Source organism: Tachysurus vachellii, chromosome 18 (assembly GCF_030014155.1).
Source record: "Tachysurus vachellii isolate PV-2020 chromosome 18, HZAU_Pvac_v1, whole genome shotgun sequence".
In the NCBI taxonomy this organism is placed as follows: domain Eukaryota; kingdom Metazoa; phylum Chordata; class Actinopteri; order Siluriformes; family Bagridae; genus Tachysurus; species Tachysurus vachellii.
Genome location: NC_083477.1, coordinates 14,735,471 through 14,760,880, shown reverse-complemented (window position 1 = coordinate 14,760,880; position 25,410 = coordinate 14,735,471). Strand labels below are relative to the sequence as shown.

General features: G+C 38.6%; 1 protein-coding gene across 1 annotated transcript in view; it reads left to right on the top strand.

The window, feature by feature from the left end:
• The window catches only part of abca3b (ATP-binding cassette, sub-family A (ABC1), member 3b), a 43,094-nt gene that overhangs the window by 9,868 nt on the left and 7,816 nt on the right, over window positions 1-25,410 (top strand). Inside the window, exons 5-24 of the mRNA XM_060892995.1 lie at window positions 31-196; window positions 775-1,034; window positions 1,151-1,267; window positions 1,571-1,691; window positions 5,741-5,914; window positions 6,041-6,222; window positions 7,427-7,573; window positions 7,712-7,841; window positions 7,990-8,144; window positions 10,415-10,570; window positions 11,515-11,725; window positions 11,896-12,046; window positions 17,666-17,764; window positions 18,498-18,696; window positions 18,884-19,193; window positions 19,304-19,577; window positions 19,882-20,086; window positions 23,384-23,603; window positions 23,792-23,950; window positions 25,213-25,373. Of these exons, the coding sequence (XP_060748978.1) occupies window positions 31-196; window positions 775-1,034; window positions 1,151-1,267; window positions 1,571-1,691; window positions 5,741-5,914; window positions 6,041-6,222; window positions 7,427-7,573; window positions 7,712-7,841; window positions 7,990-8,144; window positions 10,415-10,570; window positions 11,515-11,725; window positions 11,896-12,046; window positions 17,666-17,764; window positions 18,498-18,696; window positions 18,884-19,193; window positions 19,304-19,577; window positions 19,882-20,086; window positions 23,384-23,603; window positions 23,792-23,950; window positions 25,213-25,373 (3,597 nt within the window). The remainder of the gene's footprint in view (window positions 1-30; window positions 197-774; window positions 1,035-1,150; window positions 1,268-1,570; window positions 1,692-5,740; window positions 5,915-6,040; window positions 6,223-7,426; window positions 7,574-7,711; window positions 7,842-7,989; window positions 8,145-10,414; window positions 10,571-11,514; window positions 11,726-11,895; window positions 12,047-17,665; window positions 17,765-18,497; window positions 18,697-18,883; window positions 19,194-19,303; window positions 19,578-19,881; window positions 20,087-23,383; window positions 23,604-23,791; window positions 23,951-25,212; window positions 25,374-25,410) is intronic.

Here is a 25,410-nt window from a genome sequence, read left to right as displayed (position 1 = left end):
TTATTTTCTTACCCTTCTTTTCCCTTGCAGGTCAGATATCATCTGCGCTTCACCTACAGCCCCCGAAATGCTCCTCCAAAGGAAAAATCAGAGCTGAATCCAAACAATGACCTTGACTGGCACACTCTCAACCTGTTCCCCCTCATTCAGCTGCCTGGACCCCGAGAGCAGCATGACACTCAAGGGGGAACTCCAGGTCAGTGATTTAAATTCTTTGCCACTTCAGTCCTCAAGTAGTTGATAACATGAGGTTAGGGTCATCACTGATCAGTCAATAGCTACCACAGCTAGCAGTAAGGACTTTTTTAAGGTTTTTGCTTGTTCTTGATCTGCTGACTGGTTCACTTGTTAAAAGCACTTGAGGCGAGATGAGCTTACTTAACAAACAGTGTTGTGTTCTTATTTGGGAAGTTGAATGGATCTTATTCTGAGCATTTTATTTTGATTTAATATTGTCTTTACTTACTGCTATGAAAATCTCTTCAAGAGCTTTGCTAGGTTGCTGCTTCTTACTGACCTTTACTTTATCATGAAGGAAAACTGCTTCAGTATTATTTGGTAACATGATTTGAAGGGTGTTTACATTTTATATAGCAAAGCTGGAGAATGTATGAAAAGCTTAAGTCCAAGTGTGAAAGATGATATTGGAGGTTTTATGCAACTTTTAAAGAGACTTTATACCTATTAATTAGTACTGGCCTTAGATTAAAAAGAAGGCATTTATCATTGCTTTAGTAGAGTAACAAAACAAATCTTGCTGTCATATGTAAAAAGGTTATTACCGTGAAGGATTCCTAATGATCCAGCATGCTGTGGACCGAGCCATCATGAAAGCCTACAACAGGACAGCAGCAACTGCCCTCTTCACTCAGACACGTGTCATACTGTCACGCTTCCCGTACCCGGCTTTCATCTATGATGTCTTTATCCTGGCCATCCAAAACCAGCTACCCCTCCTGCTTGTACTCAGCTTCACCTACACATCTCTCAACATTGTCAGAGCCATAGTGCAGGAAAAGGAAAGAAAACTCAAGGTGTGTCTGTAAAACGGGTGAAGAAAATGCATTATCATGCTATTTATCTGTATTGATTGTGTTGTGTGATTGGCTTTCTGTATAAGACAAGGTTTTTTTTACAATGTATTTTTTAGGAATACATGAGAATGATGGGCCTGAGCAACTGGCTACACTGGACTGCTTGGTTCTTCATGTTCTTCATTTTCCTCTCCATCTCAATCTTCTTTGTCACTGTGCTCTTCTGTGTCCAGGTGAGTTTTTTTTTGTCATCACTGGCTTCATCATGCTGTAATGTTGTTTACTCAGTGTTAGGTCACACTATCAATTTAAGAATAAGTCTTTTAGTGAGGTTTGTCCAGCATCAGTTTTTGTGCTGACCATCAGAAATGGTACAGATTAGTATCATGTGTAGTTCCTCTTATAAGGTAGTAAACATTAAGTTATAATAAAATGAAACAAACTTTATAAAGGGAGAAACATGAAAGCACTGGATCTGGATATCTCTGTATGAGGCTGATTATAAAGCATTTCTGTCTGTGTTTTGGATATGAAAGGTGAGTCCAAACGGAGCAGTTCTGACGCATAGTGACCCTACACTAGTCTTCGTCTTCCTCCTTGTATTTACCGTGGCTACCATCAGCTTCTGTTTCATGATCAGCTCATTCTTCTCCAGAGGTAATTTTATTTTCTGAATACTTTATTAATTTTAACACAAGAACCAGCACCTGATTTTCGGTCATGAACAGCTAATTTAGGTGAATCTTGTTCCATCACTGTAGCTGTTTGGCCTCAGTTCATTATTTATTCTGATATACTTATAGCTATAGTTTTTTCAAGGCCAGGTCAAGGTTGTTGTTAACATTTATAGCTGAATGGTTTATTCTGCATTAAATACTGAATTGAATACATATGAAGAAATCTTAAAGGGAATTTGGAGGAAATGCCCAATTAATGGAATAACTTTGCAAGGTTCAGAGGCTTTCGGCCTGACGAAATCTTTAAGTATTTTTTTCAACTTTCTTATTCTTTCACAAGCAGGGATTCTTTCGGTCAGATCAAATACTTGTCTTGAATAATCAATTAAAAAACACAGAAAATAAGAAGAAAACATGAAAGATCTTATTGCTTAGCACAGTGGTGGTACGTCGATTTGTTCAGTACATCTGCAAACACAATGATTGATCTAATCCAGAATGATACAGTAAGTCATATGTTAACCTCACATTCATTCATCATGAGCTATAATGTATTCCTTTTTAGTTAGACTGAGGGATTTACATGTAATATGGTCACATTTGGATACTTCAAAGATAAAAGTATAGCAAAATAGTTTTTTCCATTTTTTTAAAGCCTTCATATAACAAGGCATTTTTGCTTACAATATTCTTCCAAGTTTGGAAGCTAGTTAGCTCTTCCCTATAATGCAGTAACTACAGACAGGGAGGGTAAAACATGTGCAAGATACATGTATTAAAGGACACCTGAACATTTGACTGAAACATCTAACTCTTCCACATACCTGAACTCAGATACATGACTGTTAAGTGTTGACAGGGGAGAGGACCAAATCATCCCATGCAGTTTACAGACAAAGAATTAAAATGAAGACGGCTTGGTGCTTAGCACGTTTGTCTCACCCCTCCAGGGTTGGGGTATTTGGTTCCCGCCTTTGCCATGTGTTTGGAGTTTGCATATTCTTCCCATTCCTCTGGGGTTTCATCTGTGTACTTCGGTTTCCTCCCCAGTCCAAAGCACTGTATTGGCATGTTTAAATTGTCTGTAGTGTGTGAATGGGTTTGTGTGTATGCAGTTTTTTCCTGTAATAGACTGACATTTCTACTGGCACTCTGCACTCTGCGTTGTGCCCTGAGTCTCCTGGGATAAGCTCCAGGTTCCCCATAACCCAGTAGGATGTGCGGTGTAAAGGATGGATGGATGGATTAAAATGACCATTAATCCAGATTTAAATGGATTTAAATTTAGAAGATGATTAACAGGAACACGTGGAACACTGTTTGTACTTTCAGCTGTCTAAAAATCTTCAAAAGAGGTGTGCATGAACAATGGACTGGAATCATGTCCAACATGAATGAACAAAAGTACAAGCAGGCTTCTCATCTTAATTCTGCTACAGATTTATGGCTTCCTTGCTAATGTCGTCAGATAATCTTTTAAATGGCTTCTGTGGTTCGGCTGGACCTGTGCACTAGCTTTCAGACAAAAGAGTATATCATGTTTCAAAAATGTCTACCTTACTTCAGATAGGGAAGAAAGAAAAGCAGAATGAACCAGATTGATTGTTATGTATTAATAATATAATCTATTGGGAGGTGCTGAGGTGTTTGTAGCTTTTTTGGAACTCAAACCAATCCTCAGGGCCAGATCATTTTTGTCTGTCTTTCTGTGTTGTAGAGACATAGATGTACTGGACTGGTTTGAACACCACTGCTCTAGCTCCTGAATGTATAATTCACTAAGAGTCTATCAGGTTACAAGTGGATACATAGACTTGCTGGTTCCTGGGGAATGGAGGGCTGTGAAGGGAAGGTTAGTCGTGCAGGTACACCAAGGCTTTTCCAAAAATGCTGCCAATTCAAGTGAATTACATTGTCACCAGCTAGTCATTTTTGAGTAGGTATTGTATCATAGTGTTATTATTTGTGTTCCTATATAAGCAGAAAGTGCATTGACCTAAGCCTGGAATGAGAGACCGGGTGCTGATTGGTTAGATATAGGTTCAATGTGTTTGACGCTTGATTGCCTTTCCTTATTCCTGGGTTGCCCTGATGCTTAGGTTTTGCTTTTCCCTGAAGTAAATTTCCCAAGCTATCGAACTATACACAGGACAATACAGTTTTTAATCTATATCTGCAATCTGAACTATTAAACCTGCATTTGTGTTTGACACATATAAAATAGGTGATAACTCATTTTAAAATGAACACTGAAATAAATCTACTCACATTAGGCTAATTCAAAATATAAATACAGATGTGTGGGTTTTTTAGGTAATTTATTTCAATTCTGTTAATGCAGTGGCATTTTAATTTCATTACAATTCATTGACCTTTTTCATAAATCTCAATTTGTGTCTTAGTGGATGATTTTGTTAAAGAAAAATAAATGTTTTGCTGTTCAGCTAAATAGTCACTGCTTCTAAATGAATTACTTTTGTGTCAAAAGAAGCTCATATGCATCACTTTTGTGTAATGTAATACAGGCCTGTCTTTTCGTAGAGAAGAGCAATTTCTTTTCTTCCAGTCGGTGAAAGGGTGAATCACTCCCCAGTTCCTCCCACAGCCAGAATACAGGCTGCAAATGGGATTTAATAAATATCTGCTCTGTCTCTGTTCAGCCTGTTCTAACTCAGAATGGCACATTGTGAAGTGTATGGAGGCCCTGAAAACCTTTATGTGCTTGCCCTTGCATGTGGGTACAAAAATAACCTAGAAAGCAATTTTCTTTTTCTGTAGCACAAGGCCTCTATCATGCTGTTCTTTTTTTTTTTTTTTTTGTTCCCCTCCTATTTGCACCTGTGGCTCTGTCACATCATTGCAGGAAACAGAAAGGAGTGTGTAGTTTACCGGATGTTAATATTTATAGTAGAGGGCCTAATATACATAGAATATCACATGTACTTCAAGTGGGTCTGTTTGTGTGTACACAAAACAAAATCTGCCAGTTTTGAAGACAGGCATGGGTTGTGCAGATGGATGTGTGCTTTATGTGGTGAGTTATTGGCTGTGGAATGTACAAAGCCATTAAAATGCAGATATCATAGATGGCTTGGAGTATTTCCTGCTTGTACACCAGGGAGAGTTCCAGGAGAGGTTTGTTTATGTCTTGTACCATGTGTCTTTGTTTTTGTTTTGTACTCACATGTGTTTGCCCTGCCCGATCCTTATCCCCTTGCTGCCTCTACACACCTGTACCTTTGTTTCTCTAATTACCTCCCCCATTTATACCAGTTATCTTACATTTATTGTTTGCTGAGTCATTGAAGTTGTGTTCCTCTTTTGTTCCCTTGTTTTTGTAATGTTGTAGCAAAGTTTTCTTCCTAGTGTTTTCCTTATCTTTTTTTTTTTTTTTTTTTTTTTTAATTTAGTTATTTATTTATTTTTAAATAAAACCCATCTGTCTGTTATCCCCTCATTTGGGTCTGGATTTTGTTCCAGAGGAAGCACCAGTTTCCTGATGGCAGACGTTATTAAGAGACAAATCGCTCAAGCCATAAAGGCAATCTTGTATTACAGGATCTGTACACGATTCAAAAAATTATTAAACGAATGTGCACTGTTCAGGATAATCAAACTCACTCATAGAGGCTCAAAATTCAAAAAATTCAAAATGCATAAATGCCCACACAACTGCAAAGGATCGTTATAGTCAGCATATCCGGAATGCTCCTCTGTACATATCTGCTGTAAAGCCAATTTTAGATCTCCAGTTTCAGAGGAGAAAAGAGATTTGTCCATAGACAAATAAGGAAGACTCGTATGTGTGTAATGGTCCAAACATACTCTTGATCAGAAAAAGTTTAGACAGAAAAACTGACAGATGGATCAGGAGATTGACTGATTGACAGATAGGTCTAATCTAAATCTAACCTGATTAGTGTTTTTTCACTCTCTCGCTCTCTCTCTCTCTCTCTCTCTCTCTCTCTCTCTCTCTCTCTCTCTCTCTCTCTCTCTCTCTGTCTCTCTCACTCTCAAACTCACTCACAGCCAATGTTGCAGCAGCAGCAAGTGGTTTCCTCTACTTCTTTAGCTACCTGCCATACCTCTTTCTGTGGCCACGCTATGACCTGCTTTCCCATGCTCAGAAGGTGTCTGCCTGTCTCATCTCCAATGTGGCCATGGCTATGGGTGCCCAACTTATTGGCATGTTTGAAGGCAAAGGTAAAACCCCATAATTTTATTTATTCTTTATAATTGATTATTGCTTAATCCCTCAGTCTCCAATGCAATTATTCCATCAAGCAGACTAGCATAAATGTGGATTTCTACACCTTGTTTGCCAAACAGGCATAGGGATCCAGTGGAGTAATTTGTTTGAGCCTGTGACTGTGGATGATGACTTTTCACTGGCTCAGGTTCTTGGGCTTTTACTTCTCGACACTATACTCTACATCCTGGTGACTTGGTACATTGAGGCAGTCTTTCCCGGCGAGTATGGAGTACCACGGCCATGGTACTTTTTCGTGTTGGTACGTGGTGATTAAGTTCTGATACCTTAATGCTTGTAAATTTAAATTTACGTTAAACTTCTCCGTGCAAGATCCTATCCTATATTACAGAGTACAGATTATTTTGCTAAATGCAGTTTGTCTTGAAAACATAATTGCTCTGTAAAGATATCCTTCCATAAAATGGACATGAACTTAGACAAGGAGTGATTTCACCCAAGCCCTTTCTCCAAAATATGGGTGTAAGCTCATCTACTGAAAACATTCTAAAATATTTGCATTTTTTATATCTTGCTGTACATTTAAATATGATTTTGCATTTACCTCATTTCTAGTTTTTGCTTTTTCTTCCTCTTTTGTCAGCCATTCACACATGCTCTTTACTGGAATAAACTGCAAAAAATGGGAAATAAAAAATAATAAACTAGGAAAAAATGTCGGTGAAGCCCTTTATTTACTTGGTGCGCATTATTAATTATGTTATAGGAAAATAATCAATGATCGAGTTACAACCCCAAAGTTTTCTTGCAGTTATAGACAAGTTTTATAACCAGCATCTATTTTTAGTTAACAAGACAAAAATAGCAGCTTGTCATGGTTAATAAGCAATCAGAAACTTCTCTGGTCTGATGACTTTCAAGTTGGTAAACTTACTAACTGCAAACATAGACACGTGAGTCTCCATCCCTCCATCCATCCATACATCCCTCCATCCATGCATTCATTCTCTACATCACTTATCCTTCTGGGTCTCAGGAAGCCTGGCAGAAACTCCCACAAATATAATACATCTCTTTTATAGATCATATTAACAATCATAGGTTGTTAAACAATATTATATTTTAAAAATTCATATTGTTATTAGTATAAGATTATCAGAAGTGGAGCTTTTGCTATACAAGCCCCTGTTCCTAGAAACAGTATTATATTTCAACACCAGTAATGTAACATTTGCATGTGTTCTATCCGATGATCATCAGTTAATTTTTATGTCCATGAGAGGCAGTGGAACACTGAGGGACACCGAAGATAGGTGCCTTAATGCACATATAGAACCAAGATAATATAAAATAAAATTTCATGCTTGTGATGATGTAAGGTTAACACAAATGCACTGGGGTTCAAAAGAATCAAGTTACACTGAATTTGGACCACATATTTGGTCCAGAGTTTCTTTTTTTAATAGTATAAATATTTTTATAATGTGTAATATTTCCTGCCACAGCCCTCATACTGGTGCAACAGCCCTCGGGTTGCCCTGCTGAAGGAGAAGGAGGAAGAAGAGGATGCAGAAAAAGCGCTGAAAGGTGAATTCATTGAAGAAGAGCCGACTGGATTAGTCTCGGGGGTTAAAATCAAGCACCTGGCCAAGGTACAAAGTGTGTGATCTTTCGAGGGCAGTGTTGTCTTGTATCTAAACACAGTCACTATGACTTTCATGTGGGCTGTTTTATTTTTAAAGCCCCATCCTTGTCTCTATAAACTGTAAAACAGATTTTCTCCATGGCAGGTTTTTAAAATGGGCAATAAGACTAAAGAAGCTGTGAAGGATCTCACATTAAATATGTTTGAAGGCCAGATCACGGTGCTTCTAGGGCACAACGGAGCTGGAAAGACCACCACCCTGTCAATACTGACTGGTAAGCTGCTGAACTTGATTTAAATCAGTGGATACTGTGAAAGAGATCAGACATCTAAATCCTCAGCTTCTCTGTCCTTCCAGTCAATCTAATATTATTTGGTGCTTGCTCTGTCTCATTCAGTGTGTTGTTTCTTGTTTTCTTCCAGGCTTGTTTCCTCCCAGCAGCGGCAGAGCTTACATTAATGGCTATGATATATGCCAGGATATGACACTGATACGCCGCAGCTTAGGCCTTTGTCCACAGCATGATGTGCTTTTTGACAACCTCACAGTTCGGGAGCATCTGCTTTTTTACGCCCAGGTAACTTTCTTGCTCCTTTTATCCACAGAAATGAAAAATCCATTCATATTAACTAGATTATTTTATGACATCCTATGACATTATTGTGCAAGGACCATTTTAAATTGTTACCCCTAACAAACATACAGACATGCAGACACACACATGTAAATATAAATAAAATAAAGGTAAATAAGGCACTGCAAATGTAAAGATTAACCTTGTATGCTTGGTATAGGCTTGTTACAGTGTCACAGTTATCATAACTGATAGTTATTGTTGAAGCTGTCATAAAATTCTCAGTATACACACACCTGTGTCTGCATCACACTAACTGAATTCTGCATCAATGCACCTGGCTGTAAACTAATAATACTGTCACACTAAACCCGTTGTTCTTTTTATCCTCTAACCTTTTTCTGTTATGTTGCTTAGAAACCAATATTTATACCAATTATATGATTGATTGTTCTTTAGATTTTATCATATTGCTTTGTCTTTTTATTTTTTTCTATTAGCAGTAGGACACTCAATGGTGTGCAATACATTAATCTCATGAGATTATAGCTGCTCATTATAGCTGGCATGCCTTTGTTGACTTCTTTACAAGAAAAATGAATTCTGTGTTTAGTTTTCCCTTAAACTGGAAATGTCCTGAATATGTCCTGGTTCGTATGTTCCTTAAACAACACTGTGTACTACATTTTTTCTCAAAAAGGTATGGCATTTTTACAGCTGCTTTTTACACCGAATCTGACTGGTCAGAAGGTATTGATTCATTTTCTTTAACAGCATGACCATGACAAGTACTAGTGTTGGCTGCTCATTCTAGTATGTTATCGTTTACATGAGTAATAGCTCATTCTAAATATCAGTCCATAAAAACGCTTATAATCTTTCTGTAAAGAGATATCTGTTTTGCCATTTATAAAATGAGTCCTGGTGTCTACACTTTTTTGTAGTGTTAGTAAGGTTTTTTGGTAATATGAAAAGCTGCAGTTTATTTGTCTTGTCAACTTGAAGAGAACATATGACAAGTGAGGTTGTGACTGTTGACAGCATAAACTAATTGATAATAGGAACAGTAATTATATGCTTGTCAAGATAACAGGAACTAACTAGTTAATGATCTACAACATGAAATGAAACTAAAAAGTATTGCATGTCAAAATGTACAGTAATAGTTGGCAAATTGTTGTGGTACAGTAAGAAAAATTGCATTTGGCTATGCTTGGTACAGTATATTGTAGCAAAATAGCTACCATTATTATTATTAATAATAATAATAATAATAATAATAATAATAATAATAACAATTTCTCATTCATACAGCTGGTGTTGATAGTCTGTTGAAGCTTTATGAAGCTGTTGCTTCATATCTTACATTTGCAGTTGTACAAATGAGGTATAAATTAACAAAATACTGTGAAAATAATGACAGCTACAACACAATTCAATACATTTAACTAACCTTAGTTTAGACTAAATAGTACTCCCAGTGTTGATGAAATTTTGTTCTGAAATTTTTGCAACTGAACCACAAGAAACGAAAACTCACATGTGGGATGTGGTAGCTCAGTGGTTAAGATGTTGGACTACTGATCAGAAGGTTTGAATCCCAGGTCCACAAAGCTGCCATTGCCGGCCCCTTAAGCCTCAATTAGATTGGACTCGTAAGGAAGGGGTTTATCTAGACGTATTAAATCAATGCCTCAATACAAGTTTAAACTTGGTCGCAAATGGATCTCCCAGCTGAACAGTGATCTCCAAAGTTGTAACAAGAAGTCCTGGCCTAAATGCCAAAATTTGTGGCTTCAGGAGGCCCACAATCCTGACTGAGACATTCCGGTTCTGAGCAGAAAGTAGGAAGTAGCAGAGCTGCAATATTAAAAAAAAGTATATGAAACTTTTGGCCAAAATCTTATGTAGTTAATATCTCTTAACTGCTATTATTATGAAGTGACTAGGAAATAAAATGACATGGAATTAAAATAGGTACCCTAATTGCCTTAACACAGAATATTCAAGATTCAAGATTTTTATTTGTCACATACACAATTATATAGAGCATATATGAAATGTGAATCAGGTCCGCTCCATGGACAGTGCAATTATTAAAAAAAAATACAACACAGATTAAAATGCATGGTAATATGAAATGAATGAAGTTGTGAAAAACTGAATTTGATTGTAGTTTGCCTAGCTGTATATAATCATATCTCTTATTTTGTTTGTTACTCTTTTTGCTGCCTGTCTCTTTGACTTCCATTACTTCTACTTAATTTCTTCAGCTGAAGGGCTACCCCCGTGAGAAGATTCCAGATGAGGTGGACCGCATCATCCGTATTCTAAACCTGGAGGATAAGAGGAGTGCACGGTCAAAGACCCTTTCAGGTGGAATGAAACGCAAGCTTTCTATCGGAATTGCACTTATTGGAGACTCAAAGGTCAGCCATTGTTTTCAGATTGTACATGACTATGATGAATAAATGTCACATGCTTCACTGATGTGTTTTTGGCTTACTGAGAACAGACAGCTGATACTAATCATTATCGTGGTGTTGATAAAGGCTGATGGAACTGCTGAAGTGTATGATTTTATTTGTTGTTCAAAGTCTTATTGATCTGTTTGATATGAGTGACACCAGCAGTTTTTCTTTTAATGCAGTCTTTCAATAACCAATATTGGGCCTTTTTACACCTGGTCACTTCATGTGTTTTCTCTGATCCGATAGCTATCTGATTTGTTAACTGTTTCATTTACATTAGGCCGCATAAATGCGTCTTGGCGAATCGGTCTGATCTTTCTTCTCCCGCCCAATATGCAAATATATTTCACCTCATTTCCGGGGTAATTGAAATGGAACACGCTTTGGTGTATGCGGTTGCTACAAAAAACAGCATTTACTGTTTGCTGCATTTTCGCCGGCGGCATCAGTGCATTTTAAGACCTATCGAGACACCTGGATGAAAGATCGGAGCCAGCACTGGTGGGAAAACATATTTGTTTCTGCCGCAATACACGACTCGCGAGTCATCTGCGAGTGATGTACTTCTGTTTGGGAGGAGTATAGCGCTGGCGTCCAGTTTCATCTGAAATGCGTCCCAGACCACCTCCTGAAGTGGTTTGAGCTATCGTATTTACAGTATATCTGTCTCGAAACTGTTTCGAAGGGCATTTAGACCTGGTTTTTTTACAGTTGGATAGCTATCCGATCACAGAAAACGCATGAAGTGACCAAGTGTAAAAACCCCCATTAATTCTCTTGTTATAATCCATGCTTACATACTAATACTGATTAGGTTTTAGGAGACTGCACATTTCTGATTTTCCATGTCATTATGGAATTTGTTGTAGGAAGAGCCACTTTTCCTGACTTTTACTTTGTAGGTGGTGATGCTGGACGAGCCTACCTCTGGCATGGACCCATCAGCCAGACGGGCCACATGGGATTTGTTGCAGGGTGAGAAACGAGGTCGCACCATCCTTCTTACCACACACTTCATGGACGAGGCTGACCTACTGGGAGACCGCATTGCTATCATGGCTGGTGGGGAACTCCAGTGCTGTGGCTCACCTCTCTTCCTCAAGAACAAATACGGTGTGCGATATAAACCTGTGGTGGGGTGACGGGGTTTTCTTAAATATTAATTTACAAGTTACAATGACTTTGCTTTTAACTAACAATGTAATATAAATGACTAAAAGCATCATAGATTAGTGTATATACTGTGTGTAACTGTTACACCTTAATTTGCGTATGTTTCTCAGGTGCTGGCTACCATATGGTGATAGTAAAGGATGCGTTGTGTAACGTGTCAGAGATCAGCCGTCTGGTTCACATGTACGTGCCCAATGCCACCATGGAGAGTAGTGCAGGGGCTGAACTTTCCTACATCCTGCCAAAAGAGAGCACCAGTCGGTAAGACAGTACTTTGAGTGTGTGTATTTTCTGAACCATTAGGCCACTAGGCTTACAGCTAACTGAATATCTCGAGCTGAAATACCTCTAATTTACATGTCTGTACACATCTAATTACATTACATACTTCACACATCCAATTAACCGCCAACATATATAGGAAGTAGTAGTGGAATTAACTGATTATGTTGTGATGTTTACTGGGTGAGCCAAAAATAGATCCAGGCCAGGATTTATTACTTAATTTACAACTATTAGCTAGATTTGATTTACACAGTCATTACGTGACATTCAGAAGTTGGTCAAGAAACTTGGTTAAACATGTTACCATGGTGTAATCAAATCTATCTTTTGCATCGGCAGAGGAAGGAAACAAGGATTTCTCATGGGGTTTCTAAGTCTAGATTATTCTAGAAAACAGGCATGCTTAATAATTAATATTGACTCACTGGAGATTTGCATCTATTGCAAGATTGTTTGTGGCATGTGTACATTGAGGAGCATCACATCAGACTGGTCTAAGACCAATCCACATTTTTTCTGTAAAATGTTTTAGTGAAGAAACATTAATTTTTAAAAAAAATAAGAAATTAATCATCAAAATAAAAAAATAATGTACTGTGACCTAATCAGTTGATCTGATTTAAAAATTTTAAATATAACTTGTATAACCATATTATATGGTTATACAATGACCATATCATTGTTTATGGTCCATGGTTTGCATACAATTTTGCATTAATTTTGTTTGCAAATACATAGAACAGCATCAACCAATCATGTGGCAGCAGCACAATGCATGCAGTCAAACATTAGAATGGAGAAAAGTGTGATCTCTATTACTGGAATAGTTGAATATTGTAGAAACTACAGATCTATTGGGAATTTCTGGAAAATGACCCATTTATAGTGCAAAAAAGGTGAGCAGCAGTTCTGTGGGTGGAAATGCCTTATTTACAAGATAGGTTAAAAGCAAATGGCCAGATTGGTTTGAGCTGCCAGGAAGAATATAGTAACCCATATTATTCTTCTCGGTTCCAGAACAGAAAAGCGTCTTGTTGTATACCTCTTACCCTGAGAGATGGTGGGAGCAGTCGAGCAGTGCTGGTAGCTCTGAGGGTGAGAGGTGCAGTGCAAGGAGTGATGAGGGCTTTGAGGCAAGAGAGAGCTGGTTCATTTTTGGCTTTGTCTTCAAGCGTCAGTGTTTTTAATCTGATGCGTGCAGCTACCGGAAACCAGTGGAGGGATCGCAGCAGTGGGCTGATATGTGAGAAATTCGGCAGGTTGAATACGAGTTGTGGAGCTACATTTTGGATCGTTCGCAGAGGATGAATTGCGTTCATAGGTAGACCTGCCAGCTGAGTTACAGTAGTCCAGGTTGAGATGACAAGAGAATGAACAAATACCTGAGCAGCCTGTATGAACAAAAATGGCAGAATCCTTCTAATGCTGTAGAAAAGGAACCGACATGAGTGTGTCACACTAGCAATATGCGAAGAAAAGGACAGTTGAGTGTCCATAGTTACCCCAAGGTTGCGAGCTGTGACTGAAGGGGAGATCAGATTGTTATGCAGGGATATTGCAAGATCATGACCTGGGGATAGATCACCTGGGATGATCAGCAGTTCAGTTTTGTTAGGATTGAGCTTTAACTGATGAGCCTTCATCCACAATGCCAGACATGCTGAGATCCGAATAGAAGCTGTGGTATCTGAGGGTGGTAAAGAGAAGATAAGTTGTGTATCATCAGCATAGCAGTGGTAAGAGAACCAGTGTGAGGAAATAACTTTACCAAGAGAGTAAATATACAGGGAGAAAAGAAGAGGGCCAAGTACTGAGCCCTGTGGGACACCAGTGGAGAGTCTGTGTGGAGCAGATATCACTTCCCTCCTTGTTACCTGATATGAGCGACCTTTCATGTAGGAAGCAAACCATTCCCATGCTGATCCACAAATTATAAGACTCCTGAGGGTGGCCAAGTCTTGTCTTGTGGTTGGCCCTAGCAAATGCTGCTGAAAGGTCGAGGAGGTTGAGGCCAGATGACAGCTTGGCTGATCTAGCAGCATGTAGTTTCTCGGAGACATCCAAAATGGCTGTCTCTGTCGAATGTGCTGCTTTAACCTCTTGAGACCCGAATGTCCTCATATGAGGACATAACATTTTCTCACACTTCATTGTCTATATATATTTATTGTACCAACCTTATATGAGGACTGTTGGGTATAATTCTTTTGCTTCCTTGAAAACACTGATTAAATTTATAGTTATCAGCTATGAATTAAGAGAAACAGTCAGTAGAAATTGTAATGTACACAACAGTAGCATACGGGTCTCAGGAGGTTAAAGCCAGACTGGTTGGGATCTTGAAGGTTGCTCTGTGAGAGATGGACAGACAGTTATAGACAATATCTTCAAGAATTTTTGATAGAAAAGAGAGAAGTGATGCCAGTCTGTAGTTAGTTGAGGTAACCCTTGCTCTCTTGAAGGTAGTTGATACACGACCAGATGTTGGAGAGCCATTGCTGATTGTGGTGATGAAGGGAAGAAGGTCTTGCGAGATGGTCTGGAGCATAGTGGAAGGGAGTGGATCCAATGGGCAGGGGGTAGGATAGCAAGATGGGATGGGTTGTAGAATCTCTTCTGCTGCTACGGTTGAGAAATGCGACAACGAAGGAGTAGGGGAATCCTGATTGTGAGATGTAGGTGCAGTTGGGGCAGAAGTGAAGATCCTTGCAGATTTTTTCGATCGTTTCGTGGTAAAAAGAACTCTTCTGCAGTCAGGGAGGATGAAGCAGGTGGAGCCAGGGGGGTTGTGTAGAGAAGAGATGTTGTGGAGCTTTTGCCGAAGCTTTCAAGCTTTCCCTTGTAGAAGGAAGTCTTGGCAGAAGTCATGTCTGAAGAGAACTTGGCCAGGAGTGTACAGTAAGAGTCAAGATCTGCTAGAAGTTGTGATTTCTTCCACGCTCTCTCGGATGATCTTAGCTTTCTTCAATTGTAGCGCAACACATCTGAAAGCCAAGGAGCAGAACAATAATCCTTCTTGGGGTTAGTGGACAGAAGGCAGATAAAGTCCGTGGTTGTGGAAAGACAGAAGTGGAACCTGATATGGCCATCTGAAGTTGTAATCCATCCACCTCTATATGCCTTTGATGTATATCAAGTCAAATCAAGTCAAGTCAAGAAGCTTTTATTGTCAATTCAACCATATATATCTGACGCAGTACATGGTGAAATGAGACAACATTTCTCCAGGACCATGGTGCTACATAAAACAAAGACAGAGCTAAGGACTTAGTAAGTAGCACTTGCCACATAAAGTGCATCTGTGCAAACAGAGCAAGACAAAAGACAAAAAAGACAGTGCAGGACAAAAGACAGTGCAAACAAAATATACAAGACATTTCACAAAAGACAATACACAAAAACAGCAAAAACAGTGCAGACCAGTGTAAATATCTTATGTTCAATCAATATTACGTGTGCAGAAATACTGGAATGAACACGTTAGTACTGTAGCAGCAGTTTCATGAGGTTTTGTAAAGTATTGTGCAGAACAACAATCGACTGAAATGTGTATATTGTATGTTCTGAGATGCTTTTCTGCTCACCATGGTTGTAATTACTGTGATTACTTGAGTTACTATAGACTTTTTGTCAGCTCAATCCAGTTAGGTCATTCTCCTCTGATCGCGCTCATCAACAAGATGTTTAAGCAGTCAGACTTGCTGCTCACAGGAATTTTTTTGCACCATTCTGTGCAAGTCTAGACTGTTGTGTGTGATTCACAGGAGAGAAGCAGTTTCTGAAATACTCAAACCAGCCCATCTGGCACCAATAACCATAGCCACAATTAACCACTCTCCTGTTGTCAAATTTTACGTTTTCAAATATTTTTATATCAGACATTAGGGATGAGCGAGTACAGCATTATCTGTATCTGTATCCGTATCTGTTAACCATATGAATTATCTGTATCTGTATCTGTACTCGGAGTGGGTGGGGCCTAACCCGGAAGTAGGCGGGGCTTGAACCGGTAAGTTGCCTTGAAATGGGCGGGGCTTTAACCGGTAATAATTCATTTGTAATATTTATAACACTAGCTTACTACCTTTATGTTTTTATGAAATACAGCAAAAACGTGTCAGAAACTCAGTGTCTGGTTACTGGTTAGAGACAGCTGAAAGTTTAAAAAAGTTTAAAAACCACGTCTGAACGAACCCACGTTTACCAGAACTCTACTGGTTAGTAAGTACGTATTATTAACGTTACAACCCGAAGTAAAAAGCTGAAGAAACCCTAAACGTTAACGGAAAAGACCCGCGAACCTGAGTGACTGAGGGAGAGACAGAGAGCTGTTCTGTGTGTGACTGTGAGTGAGCAGAGCGAGACACAGCAACACAATACATTTGCATGTGTGTAGGGGAGGGGCGCTGTGACTAGCCTATCACAGAACGCTGACACAATCAGCTACCCAATGATGATTTTCATTCAATCCGAGCACAGATATTGACTCGTATTACTCGTATAATACTCGTACTCGGCAGAAGTGCTTTATCCGTACCAGATACTCGTTTCAGCAGAGTATCCGGCTCATCTCTATCAGACATATTGTTTTATTTCATGTAAATAAGGTCTACTGACTATAAATGACAAAAGGAAATGTACATGTGTATAACAAAGTTGTATGTATAAAGCTGCATGATTTGTTTATGTATATTTGTTGATTGTGCTGCTGCCACATGATTTGGCTGATAGAATAACACTATAAATGTCTAGGTGTACAGGTATTCCTGTATTTGACAATGTACCTACAGTTTATGCAGCCAAATATCTTTAAGAAAATATATATTGATTCTCTTAGAAGCAATTGCATGTTTTGCAATAACTATAATCAGCAAGAGCTATATAATTGTTATAGCATAATAACTTGCATAATAACATAAACCCACGTAAAGCTGCAAAGAAAAACAACAATTTTCAACCTTAATCTGGCTAACCTTCAAGAGGACACAACCCTTACCCAGACTGCTACTTCTCCTGGTTAAATTTAAGCGGTTTCAGGGCCAGAGAGGGAAAATATAGCCATCGATCTGTCTATAATGGAGTTCCCTGATGTGATTCCCATCTCCTTCTCATGTACTAAACTTCTCTTCATTTATCCCAAAATCAATAATTCCTTCTCTTTCTCTTGCTTCAGCCACTTGGGTTCTGATCATTATATTGGGCAAATGTTGTTATAACAATTATACATGGCTGCATAAATGTCTTGATAGTCCCTTGTCTTTGGACATTCACTGTGTTAGTACATGAATTGTGAGTATAACACAAGATGATAAGCTGCTGTACTCCATTTTTATAGTATATTTACATTGATTTCTTCTTTCTGATCAGATCTGCATGGTGCTGTACTTCTGTTTGCAATTTTCAATTTCAATTTTCAAATATTTACTGATTTTGAATTTGATGCCTGCAAATTTCTTTAAGGTTGCTTTCTGACAGTGTGTATTATGTAAATGTTATTCAAATAACTAACAAAAACGGAATAAAATCTATACTGTTCCACTGTAGGTGGAATTAATGTATGTGTCCAGTCAATGAAGCTTTTGTGCATCTTTGCAGGTTCGAGCTTCTGTTTGCTGAGCTGGAAATGAACAGAGAGGAGTTGGGCATCGCGAGCTATGGTGCTTCTGTTACCACCATGGAGGAAGTTTTTCTTAGGTACCTGGATTAGGCAAATCAATATTACATCATAACCATATGCTATATTGTTGCACCAGTGAAAGGATTTGCTCAAGATTTGGTAGTTCTTCATATGTTATTAAGATGCTTTGATGTTTAACCAAGTTTCCTTAGCAGGATGGCTAGTATTGCTCAGTAAATTTGGTTGAAAGGCAATATCCATCATTTATGATTTTTTTTTAAGTCATCAAAAAAGCACATCAAAAAGCATGTCTGATTTTTCAAGCCTATGTCAGGGTCAATCTCAGAGGACTGAAAAAAAACCAAGAGACCAAATCTTATTTATCTGCCCATGCCCCATCTATTCTGTTCCATTCCTCTTTTCATTCTATTGTAAAGCTTTCAATGGATCATCATTACTGTCTCAATAGGAAGTGACCATGTGGCTCTATAAGGGGTCTAGAAGAAAGACTGATTGTTATGGTTTCCTATAAACTTCAATTGATGGAAAATCTTGTGGCTGATTGCAACGTGCTCAGAAACCTTTCTGTCACTCTGTTACCCTCCTCTTCTTGTAGCCACATCCATCTGAGCATGTCCACCTGTTTAACAATGTTTTTCCCCCCTCTTCATTATAGTTCAGATTTTCTTCTATACAGAATGCTTTCCGCATAGTTAAGTGTCACAGCCTACATAGTTACAGCTACATCTGGAACACTTGTACGTGAATATGACCTGTTTCTTTTATATCTGTGTGTTTGTACATGGACAGGGTTGGGAAGCTGGTGGACTCCAGTCTAGACATTCAGGCCATTCAGCTTCCAGCTCTGCAGTACCAGCATGAGCGCAGGTCACATGACTGGACAGTTGACGATACTAGCAGTATCAGCGGCATGACTGATGTAACAGACTTCACCGATAGTGGCACATTGATCTCAGAAGACTGCTCCAACATCAAACTCAACACAGGGGTCAGTCTGTCTAAGGGTCATCCTAGAAAGATTCTGTATCTAAATATGTATTTTTTGTCCTATATAATGTAGAACTTCATAAATCTCATGTTGATCATTGTTTGAAATGAATATTTTATTAGTACAGTGTATATTATGGATGACCTCTCTTTCCTTTCTCTTTGTAACCAAAACTGCTACACACTAGGCTAAGCTCTACATGCAGCAGTTCTACGCCATGTTTCTAAAGAGGGCTCTGTATAGCTGGCGGAACTGGAAGGTGATGGTGGCACAGTTTTTAGTGCCACTTATCTTCACAGCAGTTGCCCTTGTTGTGGCCCAAACACTCCCTAGGCAACACAAAACCCCAGAACTTCTCCTAGCACTTAACCGGTATGGCCCCACCTCTGTGCCCATTGCCCTGGATTCTAATGCTGGACCTCTGGTTACAGCACTTGCTGAAGCCTATGCTGCCCAGCTTGCTGCACAGAGTGCCTCACCAGTGACCAATCTAACTGGTAATGGCTTTGAATTGGGGTAAACATTGTGACCCTTTTTGAATGGAATGCAGTAAGCAAAAATTAAAGGGGAATCATAATGGTTGAATCAGTGTATTCTATCATTGCAGACTTCACAGAGTATGTATTAAACAATGCCATAAGGGAAGGAGGAGCCTTCAATGAGCGCTGTGTGGTGGGTGCTGCTTTTAGTGGTCGAACTAACAAGTTTGCTGAAATCACTGGCTACTTCAACAACCAAGGCTACCACACACCGGCTACTGCACTCATGATGGTGGATAATGCACTCTACAGGCTCTTGGCTGGCCCAAATGCTTCCATCCAGACAGGAAACAAACCCATGCCCCGCAACATTTCTGAAACAGCCCAGAGCCAGCTCTCAGAGTGAGTCTGAGTGTATCCCAGTATAGAAGAATTTTACATTTACAAACAATACAGTTTAACACATTTAGCTAAGCATGACAGCAGACACAGGTGCTAGAGGCAATGGAACTAACTTTATGCTTTATTTAGTTAATTTGAATGTTACATTTGTTAACCACTCTCAGCTAAAGTGTGTCTGTAATTGCTGAAAACAGCATATGCTTGCAGTTTTGGAAATGCAGTTTTTATACATGGCTGCATAAATTTACTTTTTTTTTTTATTTTTTTTTTTTATTTCTTTTGTTTCCTTGGTTCTTTTGCTCAGGGGTCAAACTGGCTTTGCCATAGCTATTAACCTGATGTATGGAATGGCATCCTTGGCCAGCACCTTTGCCCTGCTCCTGGTGATTGAGCGCTCTGTGAAGTCCAAGCATGTACAGAGGGTCAGCGGTGTCTACCTCTCCAACTTCTGGTTCTCTGCCTTACTGTGGGACTTGATCAACTTTGCGCTGCCTTGTCTTCTAATGCTGGTCAGTGTTGCCTTATATCTTCTGAAAAAGGGAGAGACCACGTATAAAAAATGCTGTAATTCCCACAACATTCACCTCAGTCTGATGCGAAAGTGTGCACTTATACATTATTATATACAGTATTTAATTTTAATTCAAATACAACTAAATTAAATATAAATTTGTGAATATCCAAATATTTATGGATCTGACTATATATGCCTTCTGATGTGGCTGCCATATTTGAATTTGCTGAAGGTAAATGTGAGGTATCCTTGATCTGATGGGTCACTCTAGTCAGTGCAGACCAATCATAGCACAACCCAAAGTGCAATGAGCCAGAGTCTTTTTCTTCAGAAGTTCAGTCAGGATGTTCTCACTAGAGTCACAGTGATGGAGTAGCGCTGATGTATGAGGCCATGTATATACCATATAATGCTGCTACTCACAACAGACATTATGCAAAAAGTGCTATGCAAATGTTATTTACTTGTGCTCATGGTGTATGAACATGGTTCAGATGTTAATGCACAATGTACTGTCAAATAATCTAATATGCAAACTGATGCAAGGTTTGTTCAAAAAACATATGTACATTGATGAACCAAAATGGTTCATTGAAGATGAAGGAAATAATTATAATCTTGTATCAGCAGAGAACGTGAAAGTCTGGTATATAATTAAATTGTAGCACTCTGGATTTGTCGTTCACATTTGGGATGCAGGAGAAATGGGCAGGTGTGAAGACCTGAGCAACTTTGACAATACACGCTGATGTTTTTTACACAGTGGTGCGTTGGCCCCTTTCCTTATTTTTAAAAATAGTTTTTGCATGTTTGTCACACTTTAATGTTTCAGATCATCAAGCAAATTTAAATATTCAAAGATAACAAGTAAACAACTGTTTTTAAATGAAGGTTTTTATAAAGACAAAACAAAATCCAATCCTTCATGGCTCTGTGTGAAAAAGTGTTTGCCCCTAAACCTAATAAATGGTTGATCCACCGTTAGCAGCAAGAACTGCAATCAAGCATTTGCGATAACTTGCAATAAGTCATTTTGTTTTTCTTCAGCCATTCAGAGGTGTGCTTGCTGGTGTGTTTTGGATCATTGTCCTGCTGCAGAACCCAAGTTCGTTTCAGCTTGAGGTCACGAACAGGTGACCTTCAGGATTTTTTGGTAGACAGCAGAATTCATGGTTCCATTTATCACAGCGTCTTCCAGGTCCTGAAGCAGCAAAACAGCCCCAGACCATCACACTACCAGCACCATATTTTACTGTTGGTATGATGTTCTTTTCTGAAATGCTGTATTACTTTTATGCCAGATGTAATGGGACACACACCTTACAAAAAGTTAAACTTTTGTCTCGTCAGTCCACAGAGTATTTTCCCAAAAGTCTTGCAGATCATTAAGATGTTTTCTGGCAAATCTGAGATGAGCCTTGTTGTTCTTTTTGCTCAGCAGTGGTTTTTGTCTTGGAACTCTGCCATGCAGGTCATTTTTGCCCAGTCTCTTATGGTGAAGTCATGAACACTGACCTTAACTGAGGCAAGTAAAGGCCTGCAGTTCTTTGGATGTTGTTGTGGTCTTTTGTGACATTTTGGATGAGTCGTCGCCGCGCTCTTGGGGAAATTTTGGGCGGCCGGCCACTGTTGGGAAGGATCACCATTGTTCCATGATTTCGCTTATTTATGGATAAATAAATGGATAAATAAATTTATGGATTTTTTCATTTATGGATAATGGCTCTCAATGTGGTTCGCTGGAGTCCCAAAGCTTTAGAAATGGCTTTATAACCTTTTCTAGACTGATAGATCTCAATTACTTTCTTTCTCATTTGTTCCTGAATTTCTTCAGATCTTGGTATGCTTTGTAGCTTTTGAGAATCTTTTGAGTCTACTTTTGGTCACTTTGTCAGTCAGGTCTTAAGTGATTTCTTGATTGTGAACAGGTGTGGCAGTAATCAGGCCTGAGTGTGGTACGGTGGCCGAGAAGTGCAAAACAAATTAACAAATCTGAAAACAAATTAACAAATCCGAAAACACAACAACAAGTCAGACAACCCGGAAGCGGTAGGTATAGTTTGAGAATGGAAACTTACCTATCATTGGACAAGACACCTTTCATTCACCTGTATATCTTTAATGACAGGTGTCTTGTCCAATGATCGGTAAGTTTCCATTCACAAACTATACCTACCTCTTCCGGGTTGTCTGAATCGGTGCACGAAACACATTAACAAATCAGAAAACACATTAACAAATCAGAAAACACATTAACAAATCAGAAAACACATTAACAAGAAAACACATTAACAAATCCGAATTCAGACAACCCGGAAGCGGTTGGTATAGTTTGTGATTGGACAAGACACCTGTCACTCAAGGTATACATGAAGTTCAACAATCTGCCGCAGGGAAAAGTTGGAATGGATGGATGGAATGGATTACTGTTGCTTAATTCTGTTATTTTCTTATATTTAAACAGAGAAATTTACACATTACACATAAGATTCCATACCTGTATATCTTGAGTGACCGGTGTCTTGTCCAATGATCAATAAGTTTCGGATTTGTTAATGTGTTTTCGGATTTGTTAATGTGTTTTCGGATTTATTAATTTGTTTTCGGATTTGTTAATGTGTTTTCGGATTTGTTAATTTGTTTTCGGATTTGTTAATTTGTTTTCGGATTTGTTAATTTGTTTTCGGATTTGTTAATTTGTTTTACACTTCTCGGCCACTTCTCCCTTAATAATAAAAACCTGCATTTTTAAATCAGGAAGGGGGCCAACACTTTTTCACACCACTGTGTCATTTACCTCAACATCGTTGTGGACCAGGTACAGTCTTTCATAGCAGTGGTTTTCCCTCATGGTAGTGCCCTCTTTTAGTATGATCACACCCTGTCACCTTGCATACATTATTCTGAAACAATTTAAGGAACATGACAAACATGTTGCCTTGGCAAGAAACTTCTCCAAATCTTAGCTGTGCAACAAGAAAATCGAGCATCTGTAGGATGTGTTGGAACAAGAAGTCCAAGCCAAGCAGATCCACAAGACAACTTTCAATCCACCTGCTGCTAATGTCTTAGTGCCAGTTACCACACCACTTAGAAAGACCAGCAGTCTGGAGGTGTCTATGCCTCAGGGCGTTGGAGTTGTTTTGGCAGCATGCAGAGGGCCGATATTTGGCAGATGGTCTTTTATTAGTACATTGGTGTATACTTTTATGATTAGGAACGCAATAATTTTTCGAGTATTTTGAAAATTACAATCATTCATTTTTTTTTATGTTCACTCTCTGTGGTTTAGGTGGTGTTTTCTGTATTTGGGGTGAAGGCCTTTGTAACGAAAAAACACCTGGTGGATGTGCTGCTTTTGTTGCTGCTCTATGGCTGGGCTGTGATTCCTCTCATGTACTTGCTCAGCTTCCTTTTCACGAGTGCTGCCACTGCTTTCACACGCCTCACCATCTTCAACATAATCAGCGGCACAGCTACGTTCCTTGCTGTCACCATCATGACCATCCCTGGTAAGAGATTTTATACCCATTTGCCCAGTTGCTAAGAACATTAGGAACTCTTCAAACAGGCTTATGGTGTTAATAAGGGATGAAAGATGGGATGAAAGACAGATTTTTATGACAAACTTATTATAATATAGACAAGAAAAACATAAGTATCTATAACCAAATTGTCCTGGTTCTCCTACTATTTCTAGAGTTGCATCTGCAGAATCTTTCACGTCTAATGGATAAAGTATTTCTGCTATTCCCAAACTACTGCTTGGGCATGTCTTTTAGCCAATTCTACCAAAATTATGAGACCATCAGCTTCTGTACCACCAGCTTCCTCACCAAAGAAATCTGCCATTTATACAGTAAGTTTTATTTCAGAATTATTTAGTGAATATGACTCTATTATTATTATTATTATTATTATTATTATTATTATTTAGTGAATATTCCATTAATGCTCTAATAAACACGTTAACATATATATTTTTGAGTGTGTTTGTTTATTTTTAGCAAAAGGTGTCACATATATCTAAGCAGTATCCTAAGCCACATTTATATTTGTATACTTTCATTTAATTATCTTTAGAATCTTTTCATTTTGACCGGGGACATGCTGTTTACTATAATTTAAATTTTGAATCTAAATTTACATTAAGTTAAATATTATCATATACACTCATACACCTCCATTTTATTAGGAAGCACAGCCATGCATACATCTACTCAGCCAATCATGTGGCAGCAGTGCAATGCAAAAAAATCATGCAGATACCGGTCAAGAGCTTAATTTAATTTTCAGAATGTTGAAGAATGTGATCTTTGTAACTTTAACTGTGGTTTGATGGGGTGGTTTGAGTATTTAGGATCCCTGAAATCCAGACAGTTTCACAGCGTTCATAGAGCACAAAGTGTTTTTAGCTGACAGGAAGTCTATAACTCAAATAAGCACTCTTTACAACAGTGATGAACTGAAGCATCTTATAATACCAAACACATCAAACTTACATCAGCTTCTACTCCTCTCAGCCAAGAACAAGAATCATGGGCTCACCCAAATTGGACAACTGAACAAGAAAAAGGCCAGGTTTTTTATTCTGAGATGCTTTTCTGCTCATTGCAGTTGTAAAGAGAATTATGAATTATTATAATGCTTCATGACCACTTGAATCACCCAAACCCATTCTTCTCTGACCTCTCTTATCAAGCAAGGACAAGGACAGAAGGACAATTTACTTTGTGGTTTTGGTACTACCATGCTATTCTGTTTCATTCAACCAACACCTATACCATAGTTATAATCACAGGTATCACAGGGAGCTACTGCCTCATTGTTGGCTAATTGGATCATGAAAGAAATAAAATTCTGTGATTTCAGACATAATTGTAGAACTGGATAAGTTTCCTTATCTGTTGTCTGGGAATACAATCTTTTGATGATTTGATGCATAATGTTATGTACATGTACAAAGAAATGGAAATAAAGTTCATGTCTGAATCCTTTTTAGTGTGTAAATAATAATGATATTAATAATAATAGCAAATTCTGTATCCAGAAGTAAAATAATAGTAATTATTCATGCCATTTGAATTCATAAATCATAAGTTGATGTCTGGTTTTCTACAGACATCACCTATCAGCTGAACTACTTCTCTATGGATGAACCCGGAGTGGGCTCATACCTGGTGGCCATGTCCCTCCAGGGTGTGGTTTTCCTTGTCCTTCTTTTCATCATTGAGCTCCGGTGCATCAACACACTCTTCAACCTCTGCCGGAGATGCAAGAAGGTGTGAGAGAGAAGAAATTTAGCCTTAATATGCAGAT